The sequence below is a fragment of the Coregonus clupeaformis genome, chromosome 24 (assembly GCF_020615455.1).
Source record: "Coregonus clupeaformis isolate EN_2021a chromosome 24, ASM2061545v1, whole genome shotgun sequence".
NCBI classification, from domain to species: domain Eukaryota; kingdom Metazoa; phylum Chordata; class Actinopteri; order Salmoniformes; family Salmonidae; genus Coregonus; species Coregonus clupeaformis.
Window position 1 is genome coordinate 31,988,319 of NC_059215.1, and position 26,835 is coordinate 32,015,153.

The 26,835-nt window shown below is 41.4% G+C and overlaps 1 protein-coding gene across 3 annotated transcripts; it reads right to left on the reverse strand.

The window, feature by feature from the left end:
- Positions 1–1,666: 1,666 nt before the first annotated feature.
- Positions 1,667–25,381, reverse strand: LOC121538299 (probable pleckstrin homology domain-containing family N member 1). 3 transcript variants are annotated; one of them, XM_041846175.2, is made up of 16 exons: positions 25,195–25,381; positions 23,081–23,171; positions 22,514–22,675; positions 21,148–21,228; positions 18,981–19,071; positions 15,068–15,204; positions 12,934–13,080; positions 10,429–10,509; positions 9,487–9,562; positions 8,451–8,596; positions 8,188–8,361; positions 5,991–6,227; positions 5,182–5,355; positions 4,391–4,627; positions 3,702–3,762; positions 1,667–2,704 (listed from the first exon to the last, which is right to left on the reverse strand). In XM_041846175.2, the coding sequence occupies exons 1-16, from the start codon at positions 25,266–25,268 to the stop codon at positions 2,517–2,519; spliced, it is 2,157 nt and encodes a 718-aa protein (XP_041702109.2). In that variant the 5' UTR covers positions 25,269–25,381; the 3' UTR covers positions 1,667–2,516. The 3 variants fall into 3 exon arrangements, with proteins under 3 accessions (XP_041702109.2, XP_041702110.2, XP_041702108.2); XM_041846176.2 differs by having other exon boundaries at positions 4,391–4,624; positions 12,934–13,083; XM_041846174.2 differs by having other exon boundaries at positions 12,934–13,083.
- Positions 25,382–26,835: the final 1,454 nt, after the last annotated feature.

Genomic DNA, 26,835 nt, shown 5'->3' on the forward strand with positions numbered 1-26,835 from the left:
ACTTATTAATATCAAGTTAGCAATAAAAAAATTGTCCAATACACTGAAATGGTCAAGATAGTGTGTATGATAATATTCCTGTATGTATGCCATTTAAAGAGAATGTATTTGAGGTCAGTTAATGTAATTTGGATAAATATAACCCATAACAAGTGTTTAAATGACAAAATCCTTGGGCAAGAGATGTATGATATTTATGAGTGTACAAAAAGAGACAGATATATTTATATTTTATAATGAAGGTACCATAATGTAGAGAAGAGACATGAGATGCCAGTGGAATGTGCACTAAGAGATACACACTATCAATGTGTTCGGATGAGGACATGAATATAGTAATAATATAGTGTGTAAGTTTTGGAATTGAATGACAAATAATGAATATAATAATATAGCTATGTTTGATTATTCAATCAACTTCAAAGTATTTTACTATGTGAAATCATCACATACCCCAGTACAAAACAAATGTGTATCTACTAAATGGGGCGACAGGTAGCCTAGCGGTTAGAGCATTGGGCCAGTAACCAGATTTATTTAGGGGACTACAAATATGTACCATTGTTTTTTGTTTATACATAATCAAGGCTGTTTTATATTGATAACCTCTATTAGATGACTTTCTGTCATTGTACGGTTTGTTCTGTTAACTGTGGATGTATTACGTTTCAAATATATGGCAATTCTGAGTTGACAGTCTCCTATTTTCTGTCAGATTTTGTACAGTAGAGGGCGCAATATTACCATGTATAAACTACCTCCACAATACTATCAATACAGCCTGATTATAAACCTATATAAAGCTGTTTTTTACTCTTAAAAATTGCAATCCCAAACACACATAATACATTGAACTCCTACTGGGTAATTTGCAACAGATAGGCACTCCATAGACGTGGGGTTCCAACACAATTGTAGAGATGTCTGTCTTTCACCAGCAGACGGCGAGGTTGGGCCATGAGAGAGAACGAGAGGAGCGTCACAGATTGAAGATCCTGGGTGAAATAACACCAGTCTACAGGCATGTGCTCGTTTTACCAAAGTTAAATATTTTTTTCAAAATCAAGAACAGTTCACTGACTAGTAAAAAAGTATTTGTTTTGACTGAATAATACACATTTCTTCAAATGCCTGTACTGCATTCCTCTCAGTACGTTTGATATTAGTTAATCTTACTTTACACTATCTGATTTATTAGCTTCTATTAGTTCAAAGGAAGTTGTCTGTTGTACAGTAGTACTCTACTGTCAGGTCATCTCGGTTAACTCATAACTAAAGTCTAGGGTAATAGGTCAATACTATTTATGTTTACATGGTCTGTCCGCAAGAGATTAACTGTCAGGGAACACTTTATAATGACTTCCAACCATTATAAATGAATATTCATGTTAATACATGTAAAAAATGTTTTATAAATGATTATAAATGTTAAATGCTTTTTACTTGTAATGCTTATACATCTATATAAATATAGATGTACACTATTTATAAATAGTTTATTCATACTTATGCAGGAAATGTGTTATAAAGTTTTACCTATTTATATAATGTCTTAGTTTGTTTTAGGTCATAATTACTTACTACTAAACATCAATGAAAATAATCACAGTATAATAATGAAAATAATATCAATACTAGTTTATATTAAAAACTTTAGACAAGAATACAAAATATTGATGTATTTTTTATATTATAAATAAATACCTAAAAGTATGAGAAACAAGCCACAAAGACAAGCAACATTTTGCAGCAGTAGCACAACTCCATTCAAGCCATCAATGTTTGCCTTGTTATTTCAGAACATTAAATAAATAATACAGATGTGTTGCTATTATTAAGTTTGCTGGAATGCTTTTTACAGCTTACAACCAAAGACATGTTGTCTATGATGATAAAATATAATAATGATATAATATATTAATCAAAAAGTGAACAATATAAAAGCATGTAAAGAGGACGGCGTTATAGAAAATGCCCATTAAAAATACAACAAAAAAACTCAACATTGAAATGAAGCCCAATGCAGTGCAAAGATACAGTAGTAAAAAAAAAATAACATGTTCAAGCGCTCAGGGATTGAAACTATGTACATTTTGCACTTTTTTAATGCTACATTAACAGTGGTAGGCTCAGTTTCCCAAGTTTTTATACTGTTGTGTGGGAAAGTGTTTTTGCTGAATCATGTTTATCTGCATGTACATACAGTACACAGTATCGCAGCATTAATGCAAAGACGTACCTTTTATCTCATGGCCACTTAAAGCATTATTTTGACTATCTAACAAATACATTATTCACAAGCTTTGTGGATGATATGGCCTGTGTCTCAAATGGCACCCTATTCCCTATATAGTGAACTAGTTTTAAACAGAGCCCACTATATCGGGAATAGGGTGCCATTTGGGGCGCAACCATGATATGCAGTAGTGAGCTTCCACTCTGGGTCACTGAATGGCTCTCTGATAGGGATCTGTTGTTTGCACACGTCCAGACGAGTGCCGGCCCATTGTTTGGTTTTATAACCATCTCTGCTGGTGGGTTGCCATGGCACCCAGGCCTCTGGCCCCAACGTCTAATCCTGTCCAGTGTGGCGAAATTCCAGACATGGGTTGAATTATCTCGGTATTGCAGTCGTACTCCCAAATGTTGTCATAGTCCATTTCCTGGTCATCTGGCTCGGATGGTTCAAGGTATGAGTGGTGATCTGTGGGGGCGAGAGAGACACGATTCCCAGATTTTAGTTTTAGAAGAGTAGAAGAAGAAGGATACAAGACCTCGCCCAGATTGGGCAACCAGTTTTGGACCAGGTCCAATGTATAACTCTCTCATGGTGTGTGTGAACTGCTACATACAATGTTACTGTACTGTAAAACCAGTCCTGTTGCATGCCTATACAACAGCACCCACGTTTGTCCTCTGTTTTTTCCTCAGAATTGTGCAAAGACATACGACTTGAAATGATCACCTGGAATGTCCTGAGTTATAGCCAATTTTATAGTGGGTTTATATTTGGAGATACCGAGATAACCTCTTTAAATCCCGTCCTGTTTTTATATGAGATAAAAGGACCCATAGATATGAGCTAGAGCGAGCGGTCCTAGCCCAGTTGTGTGTTGTCAATCATGGCTAGCAGTAACCCTGTCTGGAACAGTGTTCTCTTTCACTGGGCTTTCCCCCCCATGAGACACCTGCACACATGGCATTTAAAGCTGGCCTAAGCTCCATTTCATTGGCACATCTGCGCATTTCCTGCACTTTTCCTTCACTTTTCTTTCAAACTGCATGTTGACAGTGACAGTCCAATATTCTAATGTTTTATATAGTATATTATACTGCATGTGCAAATGTGCCCTGTTTCTCTTAGAAAGGGTAAAACTCCAGTCCCCCTATGAACAGACCTCTGTGTCATTGAGGTTTTTGAAGTAGATCGTTACCAACTAAGTGGGATTTTAGTGTGCGAATGACGACGTGACAATATAATAGACGGGTTTGAAATGGTGTGCATGACAGAAACGCTAAGTACGGAGTAAGTTAAAGGTAACCAACTTCTTTGCCCTTTCAGTTTTAAAAACATAACATTTTCTCTTTGTGTCACATCTTAAAGTGTATCATTTTCTGGTCCTAGCTGTACAAGGTGAGGAATGTTGTTGCAATGTGATGTGCGGTGTGTTAGTTTACATGAGCATGCTTGACATTCTTACCTGGTGAGTAACCATACAGCATCTGGGGGGTGTTCACAGCAGCCATCGATGGGAAGAGCTTCTGTCAAAAGATGAGAGGATAGAAAGTTGTTTCACATGTACAAGAACAACAAATAGTACTTTAGAGATTATTATTATAGAGTACAACAAATGTAGATTATTCAAAAGTATTCTAAATACGGTAAATATGATTGAGACATAATGCATTAACTATGGCTGGGATTCAAGTCTTACAGCGCTGTTGACAATGCGCCTTTTAAAGGCAATGCACTTGCATTTGCGGAGACTGCATTCAAGGTAAAGGCTGCAGGTGTCGGCTCAAGTGCTACAAATAGGTTTAGGTTTAATTCTGGCCTATGTCCGTACCATACATACAATGTTAAATATTGCATTTACAAGTCTACACTGGACAGATGTAGGATCTTAATTTGAGCCAGTTTCCAACAGCAGGAAAATAATCCTGCAGCAACAGGACATGTGAATTATTATGTTGGTTATAATTAATGGACATCTTTTGCAGGTGTTGATAAATTTTTTGTTAGTGCAAATCAAACTTTAGATACCTTTTTCAACCTTAAATACACTACACGTTTGCATTTCTCAGCAACAGAAGAGTGATGAAATGAAGATCCTACATCTGTAAAACATATTGACCCGTAACAATAAAGCATTGAGTGTCTGTTTCTCACCTCCTCTTGCACTGCTTTGGGTGCAGGCAGTAGCCTTAATCTGGGGACAGCCTCAGCTCTCTGGTCTGCCTCAGCTCTCTGGTCCGTTGGCCCCTGAGGGCCCTCCATCTCCAGACCCTGGCAGTGCACCAGACTCCTCCGGCAGCGCTTGCCCAGGGGAGGGATGCGCAGCTGGAAGGAGGAGGGTAGGAGATGAGGGTCCTGCTGCTTCTGTGGTGGTCCTCTCCAACACTGCTGCTGAGAATCAAAGGGAGAGAGCATTATAAAGCCAGCAGTTAGTAGTAGTAATTGGAATTGAAGTGCCTGTCCAATGACAGTCTTGCATATATAGCCAATGACGAGAAATGGACCTTAACCACACACGTGTCAATATGGTGTTTAAAATCTAGACACACCTAGACAGGAAACTTCCATTCAATCGATTAAATCATATTTCTCTAAAATACAGGCCATGTATATGGACAGGACGTTGCTAGTGACAAGGAGTTTCATCTCTCAGCAGTCCACTTCATTATGCATCAGAAATAATCAATTAGTCATCAACAGCATGCAGGCCTTAGCCTCTGTCCATTGCCTGCGTCACCCATTGGTCAAACGCTTCCCTGTATGCGTGCATTGCGTGTGCCTGCGTCTATATGCACATGTAGCTGATTGTGTGTACTTTTTATTTTTTGTACAGTTCATGTGTGCATATGTAATATGTGTGTGTACAGTATGTGTGTGTGAGTTGGTGGGGAGTGCGGTTGTGGTGTAAACTGAGACATATAGATCCAGTATCGTGACCGACTTACCGTTGGCTGCTGCCTGGGCCGGCTCTCCTCCTCCTGGGCGTAGGTGTCAGGGGTGCAGGGTTCGTCGTACAGGGGCGACAGGGGCTGCCAGGGGGCGCACATGTCTGAGTGGCGCTGGGGGGCGGACAGCGATGCGTACTTCGGGGACGTCTGAGGGGTGCTCCAGCTGTTTGACTAATCACACAGGGATTTCCAGGGGTTATTATTATTCTTCCGAGCCTCAGTCAGTCAGCTGTTCCTTGCAGCACTGTGCATGAATGGCCATTCTCTTTTCTCACTCTCTCACGCTCCGAGGCTAGCAGAAGCTAATCATTTAAGCCGCACTTAGCGCTGGGATTTGGAGTAGGGTTACCAAGCGGAGAGATGGCTCTAATCTCAGACATGAGCTACAGAGGGGCGAAAGGAAAAGGGGTGGGGGAGTGGGGGTGTAGTCTACTAGCGTCACAACTGTCTGTGTGTTACGGAAAGTTATTTCATGTCCAGCACTTATGATGTAATATCTCCCTGAAGACACATCGTCTGAATTAAGCTAAAGAGGTACTACCATATACTTCTTTAACTCACAGACCTGTTGCTTTGTGGTACTAGTCTATTTTAGTTCTAGCACCCATGATGTACTGACTAGGTGGAAAATCTGTCCATGTGCCCTTGAGCAAGGAACTTAACTCTGATTGCTTCTGTAACTCTGATTGCTTCTGTAAGTTGCTCTGGATAAGAGTGTCTGCTAAATGACTAAAATGTAAAATGCAAAGCAAAGTCCCAGAGGGAATATTCCATAATCAAGTTAGCCGCCAGGCTGAAGTTAGTACCTTGACGAGGGGGGCTTTCTCCAGGCATTGCGGGGTGCTGGCATGGTCACGGTGCAGGCCTGAGTAGGGGGTGTTGTACACGGGGGACAGCACCACCGGCCCCTCTGGGGGGAGGTAGGAGCAGCGCTGTGACAAAGGTCGGAGGTCACGCTCGGGCCTGGCGGCGTGGGACGACACGCTGTTACTGCCGCTGCCCAGCCGAGCCGTCTCGGTGGAGGAGGGCCGAATGGAGTTGTACTGTAAGGACACACATAGACAGAGGGCAAAGGTCAAGTATGCTCAGTGACATCGCAACAAGCCAGGGTGATACGAATAAACACCGCTCCTACTACTCAATCCTCAAGACTTTCTCAATTGCGCAAACTTTTGAATCAAGGAGTAGGCTTAATACAGATCCGGGAAACCGGCCCAACGTGTGCTATTCAAAGAAACTCGCAATCTGGCAAACCTCATATGATGCTATTGTTCCTTAATACTTTTTAGCTACTTTGCAACTACTTAGCATGTTAGCGAATGTCTAGCAACCTAAAGGTTGTAAGTTCGAATCTCATCACGGACAACTTTAGCATTTTAGCAACATTTCAAGTACTTACTACGTTTTAGCTACTTTGCAACTACTTAGCATGTTAGATAACCCTTCCCCTAACCATAACCATAACCTTAACCTAACTCCTAAACTTAACCCTAACCTTAACCCTAATCCTAATCCCTAGGCTAGCTAACGTTAGCCAGCTAGCTACCGTTAGCCACCTAGATACCTAGCTAGAATTCGTAACATATCATACATTTAGCAAATTCGTAACATATTGTATGTTTCGGAAATTCGTAACATATTTTATGTTTTGCGAATTCGTAACATATTTTATGTTATGCAAATTCTTAACATATAATATGAATTGTAATTCGTAACATATCATACGAAATGGGTGATGGACATCCACAAATTAATACATACCATACGAAACGTACCATTTCATACTAAATGGAGTGTCTCAAATTTACATACAGAATAATAAGAAATTCTCTGAGACCAGGTTGTAGGTAAACGTGTATGTCGTTTTTGTAATGATGGTTACATTGAAACTGAAGCGCATGCCTTGCTTTACTGTGGGTTATACAACGACATTAGGGATGATATTTTTCTTCAGCTATCCAGCCAAAAGGAAAATGTTAACAGTCTGAAAATAATAAATTATGTGACATTTTATCAGGTAACAATAATGTATATGCCTGCGCCAAATCCTGCCACCTTATCCTCCAATGGAGACATTTCTTTATAAGTGCCTAATTGTCCTTTTATCGACTGTTTTTTGTTTTTGCATATATGTGTATAGATGATGCAATGTATTATAGATGACTCCTGTACCATGTTTTAGTGTCTCAACTCAATTTGAGTGGTCTGTCCACAATGTGGGAAAAAAAATAAAAAGACTATCATTGTGCAGTGACACTTAAATAAATGTTTGTAAACTAAACTCTACACACACACACACACACACACACCAAGAACCACATGTCTTGTGGGCACAGAGCCTTTCCCAGTATAAGCTAATTGGATGACCGACCAGTCTGTAGGGTCATTCTCTCTTTAGGAAGTCAACTCAAGGTCTTGATAGTTCTGTTCAATCTGAAGCACTTTCCGTTATCAGGTAACCTGTTGATTGCTGAGGCAGCGTGTAAGTGCCCCTCATTTCTCATGGTTAAAGTTATCTTAATGGTGTTATTTCGGAGCAGGAAAACACGACGAATGATTTCGTTTGAGAGGATTAAGGACTTCAGCATTGGCTTGGGTTGCACAGTCTCTAGACCTTGGTTAATAATTCACATTTGGAAAAGAAAAGTGCTCCTGATGCTCAGCTCAACTCCACCAAAACAAACAAGCGCTTTAATGATATGGAGTCCTGTGGATATCAGATACTATATATACCAGCTACGTAAAAATGACCACCACAGGGCAGAGCCTTACAACGCCCCACGTCTTAGTGTAAAGGTAAATAAATTACCTTTGAGTGGGCTAGTTCACATGGAAGTAGTACACATTCAATTTCACCCTAGTTCCTTCGTAGAAAGCAGAACTGGCTCAAATACATTTGAAATACTTTGACGTGTACTTAATTTAATTTATTTTGGTATTTGAATGTATCTGACATATGTATTTGATCCAGGCCTGGTAGAAAGTATTCAAGTGCACACTTACACATAGTGGTTCTGTGTAACCTGGGGACAGAGGGTTGTCCTCATGTCTAGGGGGGAACTGGAGGTGGTGGGACCCGGACCCAGATCCCCGTGACTCACTCCCAGCAGACTGCCCCAGCCTCAGAGACTCACTCCGGCTCTGGCTGTTCCCACTCCACCTATCAAACTCTGGAGCCTAGTGGGAAAAATACAACACAACATGTTAAGAACTGACAAGGGAATGGACACAGTTAAGGCCCTTATTGTTCTAATCTAATGTCTCACCTCTCTCGGCGTGGGGGTGTAGATTATGTCATAAACGGGGGGCGGGGGGCTGAGCACAGGGACATCGAAGGCTTTGAAGTGCTGGATCCAGTCGCAGAACTCCCTCTTATCCGGACAGGACACCACGATAGGGTTTATCATCTTGCCTGTGAAAGCAGGGCCAAACAATGGGTAAGGTCACTCATTGAAATGTGCATGCTAGATTTACATTCAATTGGCGACACATTTTCATACACATTTTCCCACCAGAGATGTTTCCATCAAATTGATTTGTTGCCGACAAAAGGCTGTGCGTGATGACGTTGTGCACATAAAAATACCTTTTGTGGTTAAATTCCCATGTACGGAATAAAAACTACTAATTAAGTGGGTTTCCATCGAATTTTCAACTCTACTGATGGTTTTCTCATAAAATATGTTTCGATATAGCAAGTATGCCCACTCTGGTATTGGCATGTGCGCTCTAGTCAACGGCGTGACATTGGCTAGAGCGCACACATAGCCTACATGGTGACATTATTATGGACAAATGAGTGAGATTATTTTTATTTGTCAAACAGCAGACGATGATCATGTCACCAGAATAAGACCCTCGATATTGATTGGAAAGGAGCATCAAGCTCATCACCTTGCACTTTCACCACCCTGTTAAATTCATCTGAATTTATTTCATCTGTAGCCTAATAAACTGCATGCTTTCGTAGTGGGAGGACCACACAACATGTCAGACGAGTCGTAGTGGGAGGACCACACACTGTCATCGCGTGACTCCAAGTTTACTTCGATATGATGGTTATTGTTGGTGAAACCATACAGGAGAGGAAGTACAAAACCAACGACGCTAGACGGAGAGGAATATGTTTAATAAACTGCCTTTTGCTTAAACATATATCATATCAATATTTGCGCATAAAAGCGTTTTTTGTTTTGTCGACATTTGGAAAGTTTCTATACGTCATAATAGACCTGTGTCAAATACATATGTCGTATTTGAACGGAGGCTTGGACAATAAGTGGGCGACAGTGGTCAATTTACCTTCGATCATGAAGGTGTTGGGCTTGACGTCCTGGCAGGGTGTGGTCACAGTGACCATGTTAAGTGGAAGTTTCCCCTGCAATCACACACACACACACACACACACACACACACACACACACACACACACACACACACACACACACACCGTTATACATACCATTACACACACTCCTGACACAAAGACAGATCAGAGGGAGAGGACTGCAAACATGACAAATTAAGGTCCTCAAGCATAATCAAGGTGTCATAGGCAATGAGTCACTTACTGTATATGAGCTCTTGGGGTGAGACTCAGATCAGAGCAGTATATTTACTGTATAGTACATAATGTAAATAAGAGTTAGCCTGAATGCCAGTCTGTTTGTGCTATAATGCCAACTCCGTGCCACTAATTGGCATGACAAGGATTTGACTTGATAGCACAAACAGATCTGGGACCAGGCTATTTAAGTGTCTACATCTAAAGATTTATGATCTTAATTTGATCACTCTTTTGTTGCTGAGAATCTTTCTGCACAGCAGGGAATGTGAACTTGGTAGAGCATGCCGCTTGTAACGCCAGGGTAGTGGGTTCGATCCCCGGGACCACCCATACGTAAAAATGTATGCGCACATGACTGTAAGTCGTTTGGATAAAAGCGTCTGCTAAATGGCATATTATATTATTATTATTATTATTATTATTATTATTATTATTATTATTATTATTATTATTATTATTTGAGGTTTTAAAAGGCTTCTAGTTTGTCATTTCCATTTAAAATGTCAGACTTGATTTGCCCTAATAAAAAATGTCAGCCCCTACAAAAATGCCCATTAATTATAATCCACATAATAATTGACATTTCCTGTTGCTGCAGGATTATTTTCTTGCTGTAGCAAACTGGCTCAAATTAAGATCCTACATCTGTATGGTTCAATGGGACGTTTTAAAGGTACCTTGTAGAAAAGGCCGTGGCTCTCTTCTGATAGGATGATCAGAGTGGCTGGGTACATCACCAGTAGTCTGTCACTCTGCTCCTGTAGTTGACACAATAGAAACAATCAACTCTCACTACATTCAATATTAGCTAATTAATTCAAATGTCTATGTCCTGTCAATGTATCTTGTGTTCAGTGTAAGAGTACCTAATTGAAGAGTGTCATGTGTGCTCACTTCAGATGCAATCAGTTACATAGTTCTACTGGGCTTTCTGTGTCAAATATAGAAGGCCCTTACATCGAAATATACTGAACAAAAATATAAACACAACATGCAACAATTTCAAAGATTTTACTGAGTTACAGTTCATATAAGGAAATCAGTCAATTTAAATAAATTCATTAGGCCCTAATCTATGGATTTCACATGACTGGGCAGGGGCGCAGCCATGGGTGGGCCTTGGAGGGCATAGGCCCACCCACTTGGCAGCCAGGCCCACCCACTGGGGAGCCAGGCCCAGCCAATCAGAATGAGTTTTTCACCACAAAAGGGCTTTATTACAGACAAAAATACTCCTCTAATTGGAATGACTGGGAATCTGACAGACTTTGGTTTTTAATGTAAAGATAGAGCCTAGACGTATTATTATCTGTAGTAGAAAGCAATGGGTTGGAAGAAGCCGACATAATCAACCCCTAAAGTAAAATGCAACATCCATTTATGGCCAGCTATGTAAACTCTAACATTGATTTATCCTGCAATAGATGTCGTTCAATTGGTAATATTCTTTTTTTATCTTCTTTGAATGCCTCTTAAGAGGAATGTAATCCGATTAAGTTACTGAGTTTGACAGGTAACTAGTAACTAACAGATTACATTTAGAAAGTAACCTACCCAAACCTGTGTGTGTGTGTATGTGTGTGTGTATGTGTGGCACGCACGCACTTGCATGCCCGTGAGAGTGTTTCTCTGCCCTGCTGAGGGCGTGTCTGGAAAGACAGCTGACATTCCAGCTGTGAGGTGAGTCAAGTTGCTGCGTGAGCTAAGCAACTGCCTTTCACACACCCAGTTTACAAGCCCTTCAATCTCCCATCCAAATAATTCAATCAGGCTACCGCCCTTTCCCACCAAACGTTAATTGGCAGAATCACCCACAGGCTACATGAGCAATGTTGTTTTATAGGATTAAGCCTAGTCAGCATCATGTATTTCTTTGGTTACTGTCCCGATCGGTTAGCAGAGTAACATCACGTCTTGTAGGAAAGTATGAGAGCTAGGGAGTAAGTGCTGTGGTAACTGTAGTAGACTAGTGTTCTGCCCATACACTCCCTCAAGGAATAGAGTCCCAGCAGACAACAATGCTCACTCCTTACGTTGTGCTGAGGTCATGGTGAAGTTGCGAAAGAGTAAGTGTGTGTGTGTGAGAGTGAGAGTGAGAGTGAGAGTGAGAGTGAGAGTGAGAGTGAAAGTGAGAGAGAGAGAGAGAGAGAGTGTTAGTGGGCTCTGAGGTAAATGTTATTGATTGATAATGTTATGTTTACTCCTCATTCTCAGATCACCGCTATCTGTCTGACAACAGGTGGGAGTCATAACTGTCTAATGGACAATTCCATAAATTGTCTGGTTTCACAAAACAAGATAGCAACAGTCAAGACCATGAAAACACTCTCTCTTATTCATCTTTCTTAAATGTGTCTTCTCTGTTTATGCGCAATGTGGATTGTACATACAGGCTTCTTCGTTTTAGTGATATTTGAATATCAAAAAGTGTCTCTTTTTTTTTTTTTTTTTTTTAGCAGACGCTCTTATCCAGAGCGACTTACAGGAGCAAATAGGGTTAAGTGCCTTGCTCAAGGGCACATCGACAGATTTTTCACCTAGTCGGCTCGGGGATTAGAACCAGCGACCTTTCGGTTACTGGCACAACGCTCTTACCCACTAAGCCACCTGCCGTCTCTAAAATCAATAATCAGTCATGTTTATAATGATTCAGTGACAAGGTATAATTTTCAGTGACAGGTTATAATGTTTCACTGTCAGGTTATATTGTTTCACTGACCGGTTATAATGTGTCACGTCTCCTCCCGTTGCTCCACTCTGATTTGCCGGTCTACTGAGCCACCGGTCTAAGCGCACCACCTCGGCAATACCAGAATGGAAACCCAACGCACCCTAATCACCTCCAGTGCACCTGCAGCTCATCATCTCATCACCACCCCTATATAGCCCTGGACTGTTAAGTGTTGTGTTGTGTGTGATTGTTAGTGTCATGTCGTGTACTCGCTCTTTGTTGTTCTCTTGCTCAGTGTTAAGTAAACCTTTACATTGTTGATTCCTGCATCTGCGTCCTGCCTCTTCGTATCCTCAGTACTCGTCACATAATGTTTCACTGTCAGGTTATAGTGTTTCACTGACAGGTATATTATGTTTCACTGACAAGATATAATGTTTCAGTAACAGGTTACAATGCGTCATAGACACATCATAAACCACAGAAAGGTGAGCATAGGTGGGTGTTGTACCTGGCAGGGGAGGTGCTGCAGACGGACTTTGGTCACGAACGTGATGGGCCCCAGACTCTCACGCTGAGAACCCTCCCACTCATAGATGGGGTCTTTACTGATTGAGTTCCTCAGGTCCTCTCTCCACTCCGTGCTCTCCTTTACGTTCTGCTGGAAACAGGTAGACATGTTTACATTAGCGAGGCATGGAAATAATCTACTTCACCCCACCAGTTACGAGAAATAAACATTAAACACATACAGAACTTCTCCACAGTATGAGCTATTATTGCTATTATGATGGGGCTTTTCATTCTCTGAAAGTGACACAATCATACTTACATAATATTATACTTCCTGGGCGAGAAAACTGTATAACGAAACAACAATTGTTCCTACACTAGCTGTCACCATTGGAAGTGATATAGGAGCAATGTAGCATTAATGCTTTTTTTCTTTGCTAGTGTAGAGGCCCTTGTACTTACGAAAGTATTCACCCCCTTTGGCACCCCCCTATTTTGTTGCCTTACAACCTGGAATTAAAATTGATTTTTGGGGGGTTTGTATCATTTGATTTACACAACATGCCTACGACTTTGAAGATGCAAAATATTTTTTATTGTGAAACAAACAACAAATAAGACAAAAAAACAGAAAACTTGAGCGTGCATAACTATTCACAGCCCCCCAAAGTCAATACTTTGTAGAGCCACCTTTTGCAGCAATTACAGCTGCAAGTCTCTTGGGGTATGTCTCTATAAGCTTGGCACATCTAGCCACTGGGATTTCTGCCCATTCTTCAAGGCAAAATTGCTCCAGCTCCTTCAAGTTGGATGGGTTCCGCTGGTGTACAGCAATCTTTAAGTCATACCACAGATTCACAATTGGATTGATGTCTGGGCTTTGACTAGGCCATTCCAAGACATTTCAATGTTTCCCCTTAGTGTTGCTTTAGCAGTATGCTTAGGGTCATTGTCCTGCTGGAAGGTGAACCTCCGTCCCAGTCTCAAATCTCTGGAAGACTGAAACAGGTTTCCCTCTAGAATTTCCCTGTATTTAGCGACATCCATCATTCCTTCAATTCTGACCAGTTTCCCAGTTCCTGTCGATGAAAAACATCCCCACAGCATGATGCTGCCACCACCATGTTTCACTGTGGGGATGGTGTTCTCGGGGTGATGAGAGGTGTTGGGTTTGCGCCAGACATAGCGTTTTCCTTGATGGCCAAAAAGCAAAATTTTTGTCTCATCTGACCAGCGTACCTTCTTCCATATGTTTGTAGTGCCATAGTCTTTCAATTTTTTAATAATGGATTTAATGGTGCTCCGTGGGATGTTCAAAGTCTCAGATATTTTTTTATAACCCAACCCTGATCTGTACTTCTCCACAACTTTGTCCCTGACCTGTTTGGAGAGCTCCTTGGTCTTCATGGTGCCGCTTGCTTGGTGATGCCCCTTGCTTAGTGGTGTTGCAGACTCTGGGGCTTTTCAGCACAGGTGTATATATACTGAGATCAGGTGACAGATCATGTGACACTTAGATTGCACACAGGTGGACTTTATTTAACTAATTATGTGACTTCTAAAGGTAATTGGTTGCACCTGATCTTATTTAGGGGCTTCATAGCAAAGGGGGTGAATAAATATGCACGCACCACTTTTCCGTTATTTATTTTTTATAATTTTTTATTTTCTTCTTCATTTCACTTCACCAATTTGGACTACTTTGTGTATGTCCATTACATGAAATCCAAATAAAAATCTATTTAAATTACATGTTGTAATGCAACAAAATAGGAAAAACGCCAAGGGGAATGAATACTTTTGCAAGGCACTGTATATTTCATCCACTATTGAATGTGTGTGATCAGCCTTTTCCACACCTGTTGGTGTAGCCATACCCAGTGCAGATGTGAGTCTAGTGATGTGGTTGTGGTGCGGTCACAGTCATGACCGCTCCCTGGAAATGGATCATGCCCTCAGGAAGAGACAGCCATGACCTACATGACTCAACACATCCTGTTGATGGATTGCTGTTTTACCATCGGGATCATCCCAGAGTGTAGCTCCTACATTGGCCTCCTTAACTGGTCTCCTTTCCTCCATTTCCATCATCTGCACTGCCATATAAATGAAACATAGTATTATTTCCTTACCTTAACCCTGGTGTAGGTCTCGATAGGTGCGATGGGGGAGCCTCCGTTGATCTCGATGTGTTCTTTGAGCAGGCCGAACCACATGTCCATCTCCTCCTGGTTGGAGCAGTAGACGATGATGGGGTTCAGGCTGACACCTGCAGGGGTCAAAGGTCATGCGGTCAGAGGGGAGAGGGCCACCAGCGCTTCCTGCTAAAGCCCTACCCTATCCATTTACAAATAGAAGGCTGTACATTATGCCAATGACAGCTTGTCGTCACTAGTAAATCAGACTTTTGGTTTTCCCACTATTTCACAAAAGTATTGTGAAAACACTGTCGATAGGTAGAGCTCTCCGTCATGTTAATTACACATTCTGTCAAACTTCCCCAGAAGATCCTCTGTAGCGTCAATCCAGGTTTAGTTAGGGGTGAAACCACTGATATCCCTTTCAAACCAAGACAAAAACACCAACTTCAGCATGTCGCCAACTTTTTACAGACAAAGCCTCACAGAAATGATTTTAATGCATTTATTCTCTCCATTTAAGTGTATGTAGCTCTGTCTATTGTCACAGAAATGCATTGGCATTTGGCCTGGATGAACGCACACTGCCATTTCATATTTTTTCTTGACTTTGACAGGTAAATATTTAAAGGCCCTTATATTTAGCTAATACATGATGGGTTAATATGCATTTGTTCCTAACTTAGCCTACTAGCCATTTGTAGTTTATCTGTCTTCAACCAAAATAACTGGGTAGTTTGAAAGGAGGGAAAGGGAAAGGGGGATACCTAGTCAGTTGTACAACTGAATGCATTCAACTGAAATGTGTCTTCCGTATTTAACCCAACCCCTCTGAATCAGAGAGAGCGTACGATGGTGTGATCACATTGGCTGGTGATGATCCATTTACTGCAGTATTAGGCCTAATATTTAGCCAACGAACGATGGGTTAATATGAATGAGCTTCTTGAGCTACACACAGCCTCTCTTTTCCAGATGTGCCCATGCGGAATTATGTAAGTGTGTCTTATCTGTTTAATGAACAAAATAACAAACTATTGATTTCATTTGCATGGCACAGCCACCGTGGTGGAAAAAGTATCCATTTGTCATACTTGAGTAAAAGTAAAGATACCTTAATAGAAAATGACTCAAGTAAAAGTGAAAGTCACCCAGTAAAATACTACTTGAGTAAAAGTCTAAAAGTATTTGGTTTTAAATATACTTAAGTATCAAAAGTAAATGTATTTTATATATATATATACTTAAGTATCAAAAGTAAAAGTGCAAGTATAAATAATTTAAAATTCCTTATATTAAGCAAACCAGATGGCACAATGTGGTAAAAATAGGACTGTTTTTACAGGAAACATACCGTAAATCATGTGTGAATTAGGTATGACTTACATGTAAACCATTACAGGAGAGAGCTTGCGACCTGGGCCGGTATTCATTAAGTGTCTCAGAGCAGGACTGCTGATCTAGGATCAGGTCCCCCATGTCCATGTCATCTTATCCATTGTGATCTAAAAGGCCAAACTGATCCTAAATCAGCCCTTCTACTCTGAGACACTTGATACATATGGGCCCTGCTCTCTTTGGCCTCATAACAGCTCACCTAGTGGGGAAGCAAACCCACCTCCCTCTGGACTGCCTTCCTTCCCAACAGGAATATAGCCTACAGGACCTGAGGTGAATAGAGCTGGAATCTCCCTTTATCAGCCCTACACATACCAGAGATAACAGGCGAGATAGCCTCTTTCATTCCAGCCCCACGCCTTTGTCATTGTCCGGAATGCTTGCCTTGCCAGCTGACTGCTTCTCTAATCTGCGGCCATGCTGCTCTCATTTGTAGATTTTCTTTCTATTTGTTCCAGCCTTCATTTTAGACCTTGAAGGAGGCATTTTCACATGGTTCAAGTGAGGACAGCAAAAGTTAAAACCCAACCAAGGCTTGTCGGGTTGTTAAATATTTCAGGAGCCGAGGCCTATTGTTCTGACCTGTCCACCTTAACTGGCTTATGGGAGTCTGGACTAGTGGTAGTGCTGTCGACTCTGGACTTCTGAGCCCATTCGCCCTAGAGGCAGGGGTGTCCGGCTCCCACTTTCTTCCCCCTCCGCTACTCTTTTCATGGCTGTGATGCCCTCTCATCTGTCTCATCCTCCTCTCATTTCAAATATATCTCTATCAGAATACAATTACAAAAATGTTATGAAAAAAGTTAGCACAACATGACACTAACTTAACCTTTGCATGAACTTTCCGGGATTTTCTACGGCAGTATTCGGGAGCGTACGTGTTCCTAGTATGTCATGCTAAGTCAACTCCTGGTGGGAGCTAACAGTGAAGCTGATTCATCAGTGAAGCAATTTTTATTCAGAGGTATCACTGCGCACAATCTCTCACTTGACTCAGAGTTTTGTCATGCTAACTCTACGTTTGTTTCCAGTCAAGTGTACTACAGCCTCCCTCTACGTAAATAAAGTCTCTCTCAGAACAGGGAAAACATCTTAAGTACAATGCTTTATTAAATCAGTTTGCGCTGGGAAATATCTATGAATGTGATGTATATTTTGGCCATGGGTAGCAAAGAAAACATTTGATAGAGGAGATCACTTCCATTTCAAAAACATATTGTGAATGATAAAGAAATACAAATAAAGAGAGTTCAAATTCTCCATGACTTGAGCTGACTTTACAAGTCAATGACTTTTACTCACAATGTGTGTCATCTTGAATGCCGAGAAATGACCAAGATCCCATCATCAAACACATTTAAATCCTAAATACATTCCAATTCTAGCCCGGTTGCCAGGTATGTCTGTGCTTTAGCAGACTCCTCTGATAATAATTGTCATGCCATAGAATGGACGACAGAGAAGCTGGCTAAGGCACAAATAGATCTGTCAACCATGCTTAAATTCATCTTACAACAAATTTATATCATCATTATCAAACATACAGTCAGGTTGATAATGAAGTCCAGGAACATTTAGAGATCTGGGCCCATATCCACAAAGCCTCTCAGAGTAGGAGTGCTGATCTAGGATCTGTCCATATAATCTTATTTATTCATATCTAAAAGGTAAAACTGATCATAGATCAGCACTCCTACTCTGAGACACTTTGTGGATATGAGCCCAGATCCTAAGGGACAAAACTAGCAGGCATTAAGTAGGATGCCCCTGGAATGTGCAATAGATTATATGTCTTGACAGGGCTCAGAGCGGGCACTGGCCTTTCTGCCTCGACAGCTGAGTGAGTTCAGGAGCACCTGTCGCACAACAAGAGGGGCCTTCAAGAGCGGCTTGGCCCCCTGACTGAGGGCTGAGAGGGGCGACTCTAGTTAGTCTTGGGGTTGTGTGGAGGTGAAAGAGGTCACAGCACTTTTGAGTCACCGGAATGTCGGAATATAGGAAACACCACCATTTGAAAATAGTGTGTGGTTGCAGTTTGGGATTGTGAACATGAATATGGGTTATGTATGTCTTTGCTGAGAAAGAAACAAAACTTGAGAACCATGCACTTAATTTTGAGTTTTTGACAGCAATACAAGAGTTACCTGACAGTCAAGTTATGCGCACAGATCCCAAGTAGCTTTGAGATTGGTTGAAAGAAGAGGTACATTTAGTCACTACTTATACAAATTCCTGAACTAGATTTTCTTTGTTTCAGTTGTTGAGAATAGAACCTCGCCTACCACACAACTGAGTTACAGAGCGGCTTGAAGTTAGCCTGTGAATCATAAACAACTATAAACACAAGACCATCCAATGCCAACTCAACACAGACTGATTGGCTATAGTCAATAGAAAACATGAAACAAGCGATTTCAACATCTCAGCGCTCCATGCTGTCCTATTTATGAATGCCACTACTACCACAAGGAGTGATTGTTTTCCCCTTTCAAGTAAAAGGCCAACTAACCGTTGATCTGGAAGGCAAATTCCTGGAGTTGGCTGTGGTTACAGTTCTGCTGCAGGTTGCAGATGGTGAGCTCTTTCAGAGGAAGAGTCCCCTGCACGCACAAAACACAAGTAAAATCTTAGTAATTCAATCATTCCATTTAACCATACAGTTTCATTGTCGTGACCATAGAAATAGACTTTTAAAAAAGGATGGGATTCACTGTTTTTCAAGCATAGATAATATCTCATAACTAAATTGTTGACAAATAGTATGTTTTTACATTAATTGAAAGCTGTTACTCCCCTATTATAGACTCTGAACATTTCATGACTCTAGGACTAAGAACATTTATTCAAAATAGCTTCTGAATTTTCTTGATTTTATGACCATCAATGGTCAAATGTGGTTGTTTTTCAGTTTCAACTTTGGAGATACAAGGTATTTCTATTTCAATTTCTACGTAGGCAAATATCACTATTAACTGGCGTAAAACTAAGGCCAGCCAGGTGCATGTATGATTGTCTGAGGCCTTACATTTGTCATCATAATGTCTAATATCCATTACTGCTCCAGTAAAAACATTTATTTTTATTTGGATTTAATGTAATGGACATACACAAAATAGTCCAAATTGGTGAAGTGAAATGAAAAAAATAACTTGTTTCATAAAAGTCAAAAAAATGTATAACGGAAAAATGGTGCGTGCATATGTATTCATCCCCTTTGCTATGAAGCCCCTAAATAAGATCTGGTGCAACCAATTACCTTTAGAAGTCACATAATTTGTTAAATAAAGTCCACCTGTGTGGACTCTAAGTGTCACATGATCTCAGTATACATTCACCTGTTCTGAAAGGCCCCAGAGTCTGCAACGCCACTAAGCAAGGGGCACCACCAAGCAAGCGGCACCATGAAGACCAAGGAGCTCTCCAAACAGGTCAGGGATGAAGTTGTGGAGAAGTGCAGATCAGGGTTGGGTTATAAAAAAATATCCAAAACTTTGAACATCTAACGGAGCACCATTAAATCCATTATAAAAAAATGGAAAGAATATGGCACCACAACAAACCTGCCAAGAGAGGGCCGCCCACCAAAACTCACGGACCAGGCAAGGAGGGCATTAATCAGAGAGGCAACAAAGAGACCAAAGATAACCCTGAAGGAGCTGCAAAGCTCAACAGTGGAGATTGGAGTATCTGTCCATAGGACCACTTTACGCCGTACACTCCACAGAGCTGGGCTTTACGGAAGAGTGGCCAGAAAAAAGCCATTCCTTAAAGAAAAAAATAAGCAAACACGTTTGGTGTTCGCCAAAGGGCATGTGGGAGACTCCCCAAACATATGGAAGAAGGTATGCTGGTCAGATGAGAACAAAATTGAGCTTTTTGGCCATCAAGGAAAACGCTATGTCTGGTGCAAACCCAACACCTCATCACCCCGAGAACACCATCCCAACAGTGAAACATGGTGGTGGCAGCATCATGCTGTGGGGATGTTATTCATCGACAGGGACTGGGAAACTGGTCAGAATTGAAGGATGCCGCTAAATACAGGGAAATTCTTGAGGGAAACCTGTTTCAGTCTTCCAGAGATTTGAGACTGGGACGGAGGTTCACCTTCCAGCAGGACAATGACCCTAAGCATACTGCTAAAGTAACACTTGAGTGGTTTAAGGGGAAACATTGAAATGTCTTGGAATGGCCTAGTCAAAGCCCAGACCTCAGTCCAATTGAGAATCTGTGGTATGACTTAATGATTGCTGTACACCAGCGGAACCCATCCAACTTGAAGGTGCTGGAGCAGTTTTGCCTTGAAAAATGGGCAAAAATCCCAGTGGCTAGATGTTCCAAGCTCATAGAGACATACCCCTAGAGACTTGCAGCTGTAATTGCTGCAAAAGGTAGCTCTACAAAGTATTGACTTTGGGGGGGTGAATAGTTATGCACGCTCAAGTTTTGTTTTTTGTCTTATTTCTTGTTTGTTTCACAAGAAAAAATATGTAGCATCTTCAAAGTGGTAGGCATGTTGTGTATATCAAATGATACAAACCCCCAAAAAATACATTTTAGTTCCAGGTTGTAAGGCAACAAAATAGGAAAAATGCCAAGGGGGGTGAATACTTTCGCAAGCCACTGTAAATAACATAATAGCAGACTTTGAAGAACAGATAGCTGGAAAGCCTCACCTGGTAGGTGAGTCCAGTGGTGTTGTTGGAGACAAAATGAAGGTGTGTCTGGAAGAGGTCCAGGTAGCAGTCATGCACATCCTGAGGAGAGAGAGCAAGAGAGAGTGGGAGTGTGTGTGTGTGTGTGTCAGGAAGTGATATGCCTCTCTCTGTCTATTATGGTGGTCCTAAGGGGCAACATAGTCTTTGTTTCTACCCAGACCTCTGCACTCTTTTTCTCTGATGATCAAAGGGATTGGTGTTATGACGCAGTATTACCAAATAATGATTTGGAGATAGATTCATCATGATATTATGAACGTCCTAAATAGCACCCGATTCCCTATAAAGTGCTCTATTGGTCAAAATTAGTACACTAAAGGGAATATAGTGCCATTTGGGACGTTCATAATGTCATGATGAATCAATCTCCAAATCAGCTTCCTGTCAACAACATCCTGTGTTTCAAACGGGCTGGTCTTCTTCTTAATGGTCCTATAATGCTGTGTCAATGTTGAAATGACTGTGAGTAATTTTACACCAATAGGAAGTGTTGTGCTGGACTTTGATAATAAGGACTTGTTGTATTAGGAGGGCGTGTGGTATTATGAGGACTTGTGGTATTCTGAGGATTTATGGGATTTCTCAAAGAGCCACTTGTGATTTACAATCACTTCTTGCCATTTGACATCTTTTTCAACAAAAATAGTGAAGCAATAATTCCTCCTCGATTTACGCTCTGCGTTGTATTGAGTTACCAAACAATGTGTTCTTTCCCCTATGACACTCCATTCTAACACTCCATTCTTTCACTCCTTTTTTGTCTCTCTATCTCTCTCTCTTTGACAGCGTGATTGCATCTGTGACAGATAGCGATTCCCACGGTTGGGCCCGGTATTTTCCAGTATACCTGTTCTCAGATCAGCCCTGAGGTTGTCTCAGGGAGTTGTTTCCCAATTCCTTCAGTGCCCAGCATGTTCAAACGTGGCCTGCGGTCCCCTATGCTGAACCATCTTTTTATTTATCACCGTCGGTCACCACGTCAACGTTAGCTAAGCATTAGCTAAGCGTTTCACAAGGCCGCAGAGCTAGGACTACATCCTGTCCCCTCCAACTGTTTGTTTGGTTTTCCTCCCGTCGGGGGTGACTAAAACACTGTTTCACTGTGGGGTTGAGACTTGTTTAAAGACCTCATTACCCACAATGACTGTGTGGAGGTATATGTTTATTGTGCTTTATCGTTGTTTCATCATTTAGAGGTGTTGCAGTGCCGTGAGAGGGTGTGTGCGTGTGTGTGTGTGTGCTTGCATCTCTCTGTATGTGTGTATGTGTGTGTGCGCGCATGTCTCTGTGTGTGTGCGTGTCTGTGTGTCTAGTTGTGTCTCACCTGGCAGTGGAGAAAGCGGAAGCGGACTTTAGAGCTGTGGACCATCCTGCCGTAGTTCTTGACATTGATGCTACTCTTCTTCCAACCACTGGCCGGGTCGTAAGGGAACGGTGGTTCCCACTTAATGTTCTCGATCTTCTGCAGATCCTTATGGGTCATCTCCTGCAAGCAGCCAATCACATGTTAGTGAACATTAGCCCGTTGTGCACAACAAACTAACTTAAATTGGGGCTGAAGAAGTTTGGTTGTTAATTCTTAGAAAAAAGGTTATTCAGTTGTCCCTGTAAGATAACCCTTTTTTTGCTTCCAAAGGTACAGGGACAAAAGAGTATAGCCTCTTTTTTCTAAGATTATACAAACATGTATCAACGTAGTAATTGTGTTTGTCTGATTTGGTTGAGATGAGACAATTTGTCATCAAATATTTTTGTGTGTTCATTAAATATGTCCATGTCGTTTATCATGGTTTAGAGAGAGAGAATGGAAGCGGGAGAGAGAGAGTGGGAGAGGCGGATGGAGAAAGGGAGGAAGAGGGAGAGAGAGAGAGAGTTTTCCAACATTCCATACCTTCCTGGGAGTGACAGTGCAGAGAATATTGATGATGCTGTTGGACTTCTCCTGTCCTTCCTGGGGATACTTATTACGGAACAAGCGGCTGCTGCTCGGGAGGGAAGGGGGGAAGAGAAGCATGCATTACAACTCACTCTACCATGCAGGTATGTAGCCTAACTAGCCTATCTGTTTGCTGCACTACCTGCTGGCTTCTCAATGGCAGATGTAAACGATGAGTTCAAGATGAATGTGTTCCTTTCTGAAGAGTTTCCTTGTCTGGTTTTCCGTTTGAAAGTGTGTGGAGTGTAAAGTGACTGCCTGGTTTCGTGTTGTAAATCTGGACACATTTGACCAGGAACCCCCTTTGTCAGTTTCCTTCAATGTCACCCATTTAAATGAGCAGAACAATCAGAGCTTATGTCTCAGACAGGCAGAGCATGAATAGGGAAATAAAGGCTTCAATGTCCTCCTTTGTCAAGCCTGAACCCCATCTGTTATCATTAGTGTCACAGCTTTATAATGAAACCGTTCTGGGGCATTGATAACAGAGGGAGTCAACTTTTCTCCCTTGAGTTTCTCTCTCTATCTCCCTGTGGCCAATCTGAATAACATTAGCATAACAACAAAGACTTCGTCTGAGCTGGTGATAATCTAGCTTGGATCAGAATGTGATGACTGACAGTCGTGAAGAGGGCACGACAACACCTTTCCCCCCTCAGGAGACTGAAAGGATTTGGCATGGGTCCCCAGATCCTCAAAAAGTTATACAGCTGCACCATCGAGAGCATCCTGACTGGTTGCATCACCGCCTGGTATGGCAACTGCTCGGCATCTGACCGTAAGGCGCTACAGAGGGTAGTGCATACGGCCCAGTACATCACCGGGGCCAAGCTTCCTGCCATCCAGGACCTATATACTAGGTGGTGTCAGAGGAAAGCCCCAAAAATTGTCAAAGACTCCAGTCACCCAAGTCATAGACTGTTCTCTCTGCTACCGTACGGCAAGTGGTAACGGAGCGCCAAGTCTAGGTCCAAAAGGCTCCTTAGCCGCTTCTACCCCCAAGCCATAAGACTACTGAACAATTAATCAAATGGCCAGAACAATATATTGTGAATACTGTCTGGACTGTCTAACACGATCCAGAAATGTAAACTCAAATTGCTGATTGTAGACTAAGACTGATAGCTGTGAACCTAGCATTCTCTGTGTCACTAGATTGGCATTCACATTCTCTCGCTCTACAGGGAATAACTGAACAGAACCTGTCCCTTTCACTACACAGAGAGAGAGAGAGAGAGAGCAGGACACAGAGGAAGTGAGAACATGGAAGTTATTGTTCCAAGCGAACAACCAATTCACCTGTGTGTGTTTGTGTGTGTGTGTGTGTGTGTACTCGCAAGTGTGCGCACGTTTTTAAAGAGGCCCTCTGTTTTTATTTGAACATAAACCTACTTGGCAGAACCCTATGGATTACCACAGATAGAGCCTGCCCCCAGAATGGTCAACCATGTGGTAAAGTAGCAATTCATAACAGTTGTACCATCATGGCCATCGCTTTGCTAAGTGGCTATAAGTAAAAGCATTTCTCTGAGGATCATAAAGTTGATTAATTTCATGACTCTGATAGTACATTAAAGTAGCATAAGCTTTCAGCAATACTAATCAACTTCGAACCATCCAAAATAATTATTTAATGTCTAGGATATTGTTGGTTCATGTCCCGGCAGTGATTCTATTCTATTCTATCCTAACTATTCTATTCTATTCTATCCAAACCATTATATTATATTATATTATATTCTAATGCGGGTCAGATACTGATAAGAGAAGGGAACCAGATTATCTGACAAGAACCGAAATGACAGTTTAACGGGGAGATGCAAATAAGAGGAAAACGGTAACTGTATCACACAGTTGGAAATATACCACTGCTCATATGCTCTCATGTACCCCCTATGTGATCCTGACTCTGATCCCATAAACCTCACAACCTCCATTTAAACCTCACAGCTCAAACGCTGTGAAATACCAGGAATTCCCTCCATCTCGAATTCCACACCACAACAGACGAGCCAGACATGTATGACATTTAGACTCTACCTGTTTTGTGAGGGATTGCCCTCCCTTACCTGTTCCTGCGTATGAAACTCTTGCTGGAGAACCTGAAGTTGTGTTGGGGAACACATGACATGCTGCTCCCCATGTTGCTCTACTGTTGTTGGGGCTGTCCGCTCCTCTATAGATGTCCTGTATTATATTCCCTCTGTGATGGTGACTGTGTAATCCAAAGCAGACGGTGAGGAGGCAGTGTGCTTACTGAAGTCAGGCAGATACTGAGGGAGAAAAGGGCAGGGTGAGGGTTGTATAGGCAGACCAGTGTGGGTATGTGTTAGTGAGAGTGTGTGTGCGCAGGGGGCGGGGCTTTGAGTTGTGTCAGGGCGTGTGTGTGTGTGTGTGTGTGTTTATACGTGTATGTATTTCACACCCTGCGTGGGATCCCTCTGTTAAAGCCATTCCACAAAAAAGAAATGGGGGCAGAGCGAAGTGTGCCATTTCACTCCTTCCACCAGCCAAATGGGCCTCATTTCAATATTTGAAGGCTATCATGAAAAGACAGGTTACTCTGAATTGATGGTGGTTGATGGTGGTGTCAATCAGAGGGGAGAGGAGTGACCTTCCAGACTGGGGCATGTCTGAGCCTGTGGCCCAAAGGAGTATTTATTATTGCCCCACATACTTTGAGAACAACAATGTCATTCTGAAACTTAAGTAATGATAACGGATGTGATATTGAAACAGAGAGGTCAGTCTCTTGTGGTTGTTCGATATAAATCAACAGCTTACAGTGTGGGAAAAACTATATTTTTTCAGTAATATGAGAACATCACTTTAACCCAAAATGAACTGAAATGTGTATATTACATTACATTTGATGAAAATAAGATATTGTCCATGCATAGCAGACCACTAGAATGTTATGTCATTGCTGTATTCTACCTATGTGTCTCTAAATTTGTGTACACTGTTTAACACTAGTTTTGAGTCATCCATCATTTTGACTTCAACATTCTAACAGTCTAATAAATACATTTCATATATGCCATCGTAAAAATAATCATTTGGTTGTGTTTATGAAGATCTTGGGTAACATTAGAATACAAATAAGAAAAATTAAGAACACATTTATGTTACTGTAGCCTATCTGTAAAAACAAGAAAACACTAAAAACACCACAATTCAAGAGTTAAATCCATCACAAAGAAATCCACATCGTTTTGGCAGGTTTTAAGAAACATTATGGAACTAAGAAAATGTATTCAAAATAACAAAATAGCATATTTTGGGTTTTATTGTGTTACTAGTCTTTGCTTAGTAACCTGGGATATACTGAATTCTGCCATGTGCGCATGGAACAGCTGTTATTCGTGTAAGAAGTGATATTTGGAAATAGAGCTAATCTCTTACATTTTGAGTGTTTTGTTTTGCAAAGTTAAGTGTTTTGGAAACCTCAGAATCTGCTTTTTCTGATACTATATAGACATCAAAATGTCTTACCTGCATGTTTCTGTCGGAGGATTTGAAATCCTCCATTTCCCTTTGTTTGTGTCCATGCATCTCTTTTTTTAGGCTACAATTTGACAATTGATAATATTGAAATTAAATCTACAGTTTCAGCAGGAGGGCATTCGAAATACACAAGCTCCTGTTGACCTAAAAGAAGACAGTAGACAGATAATATCCTGTTTGATTATGGATATTAAGTGTTATGA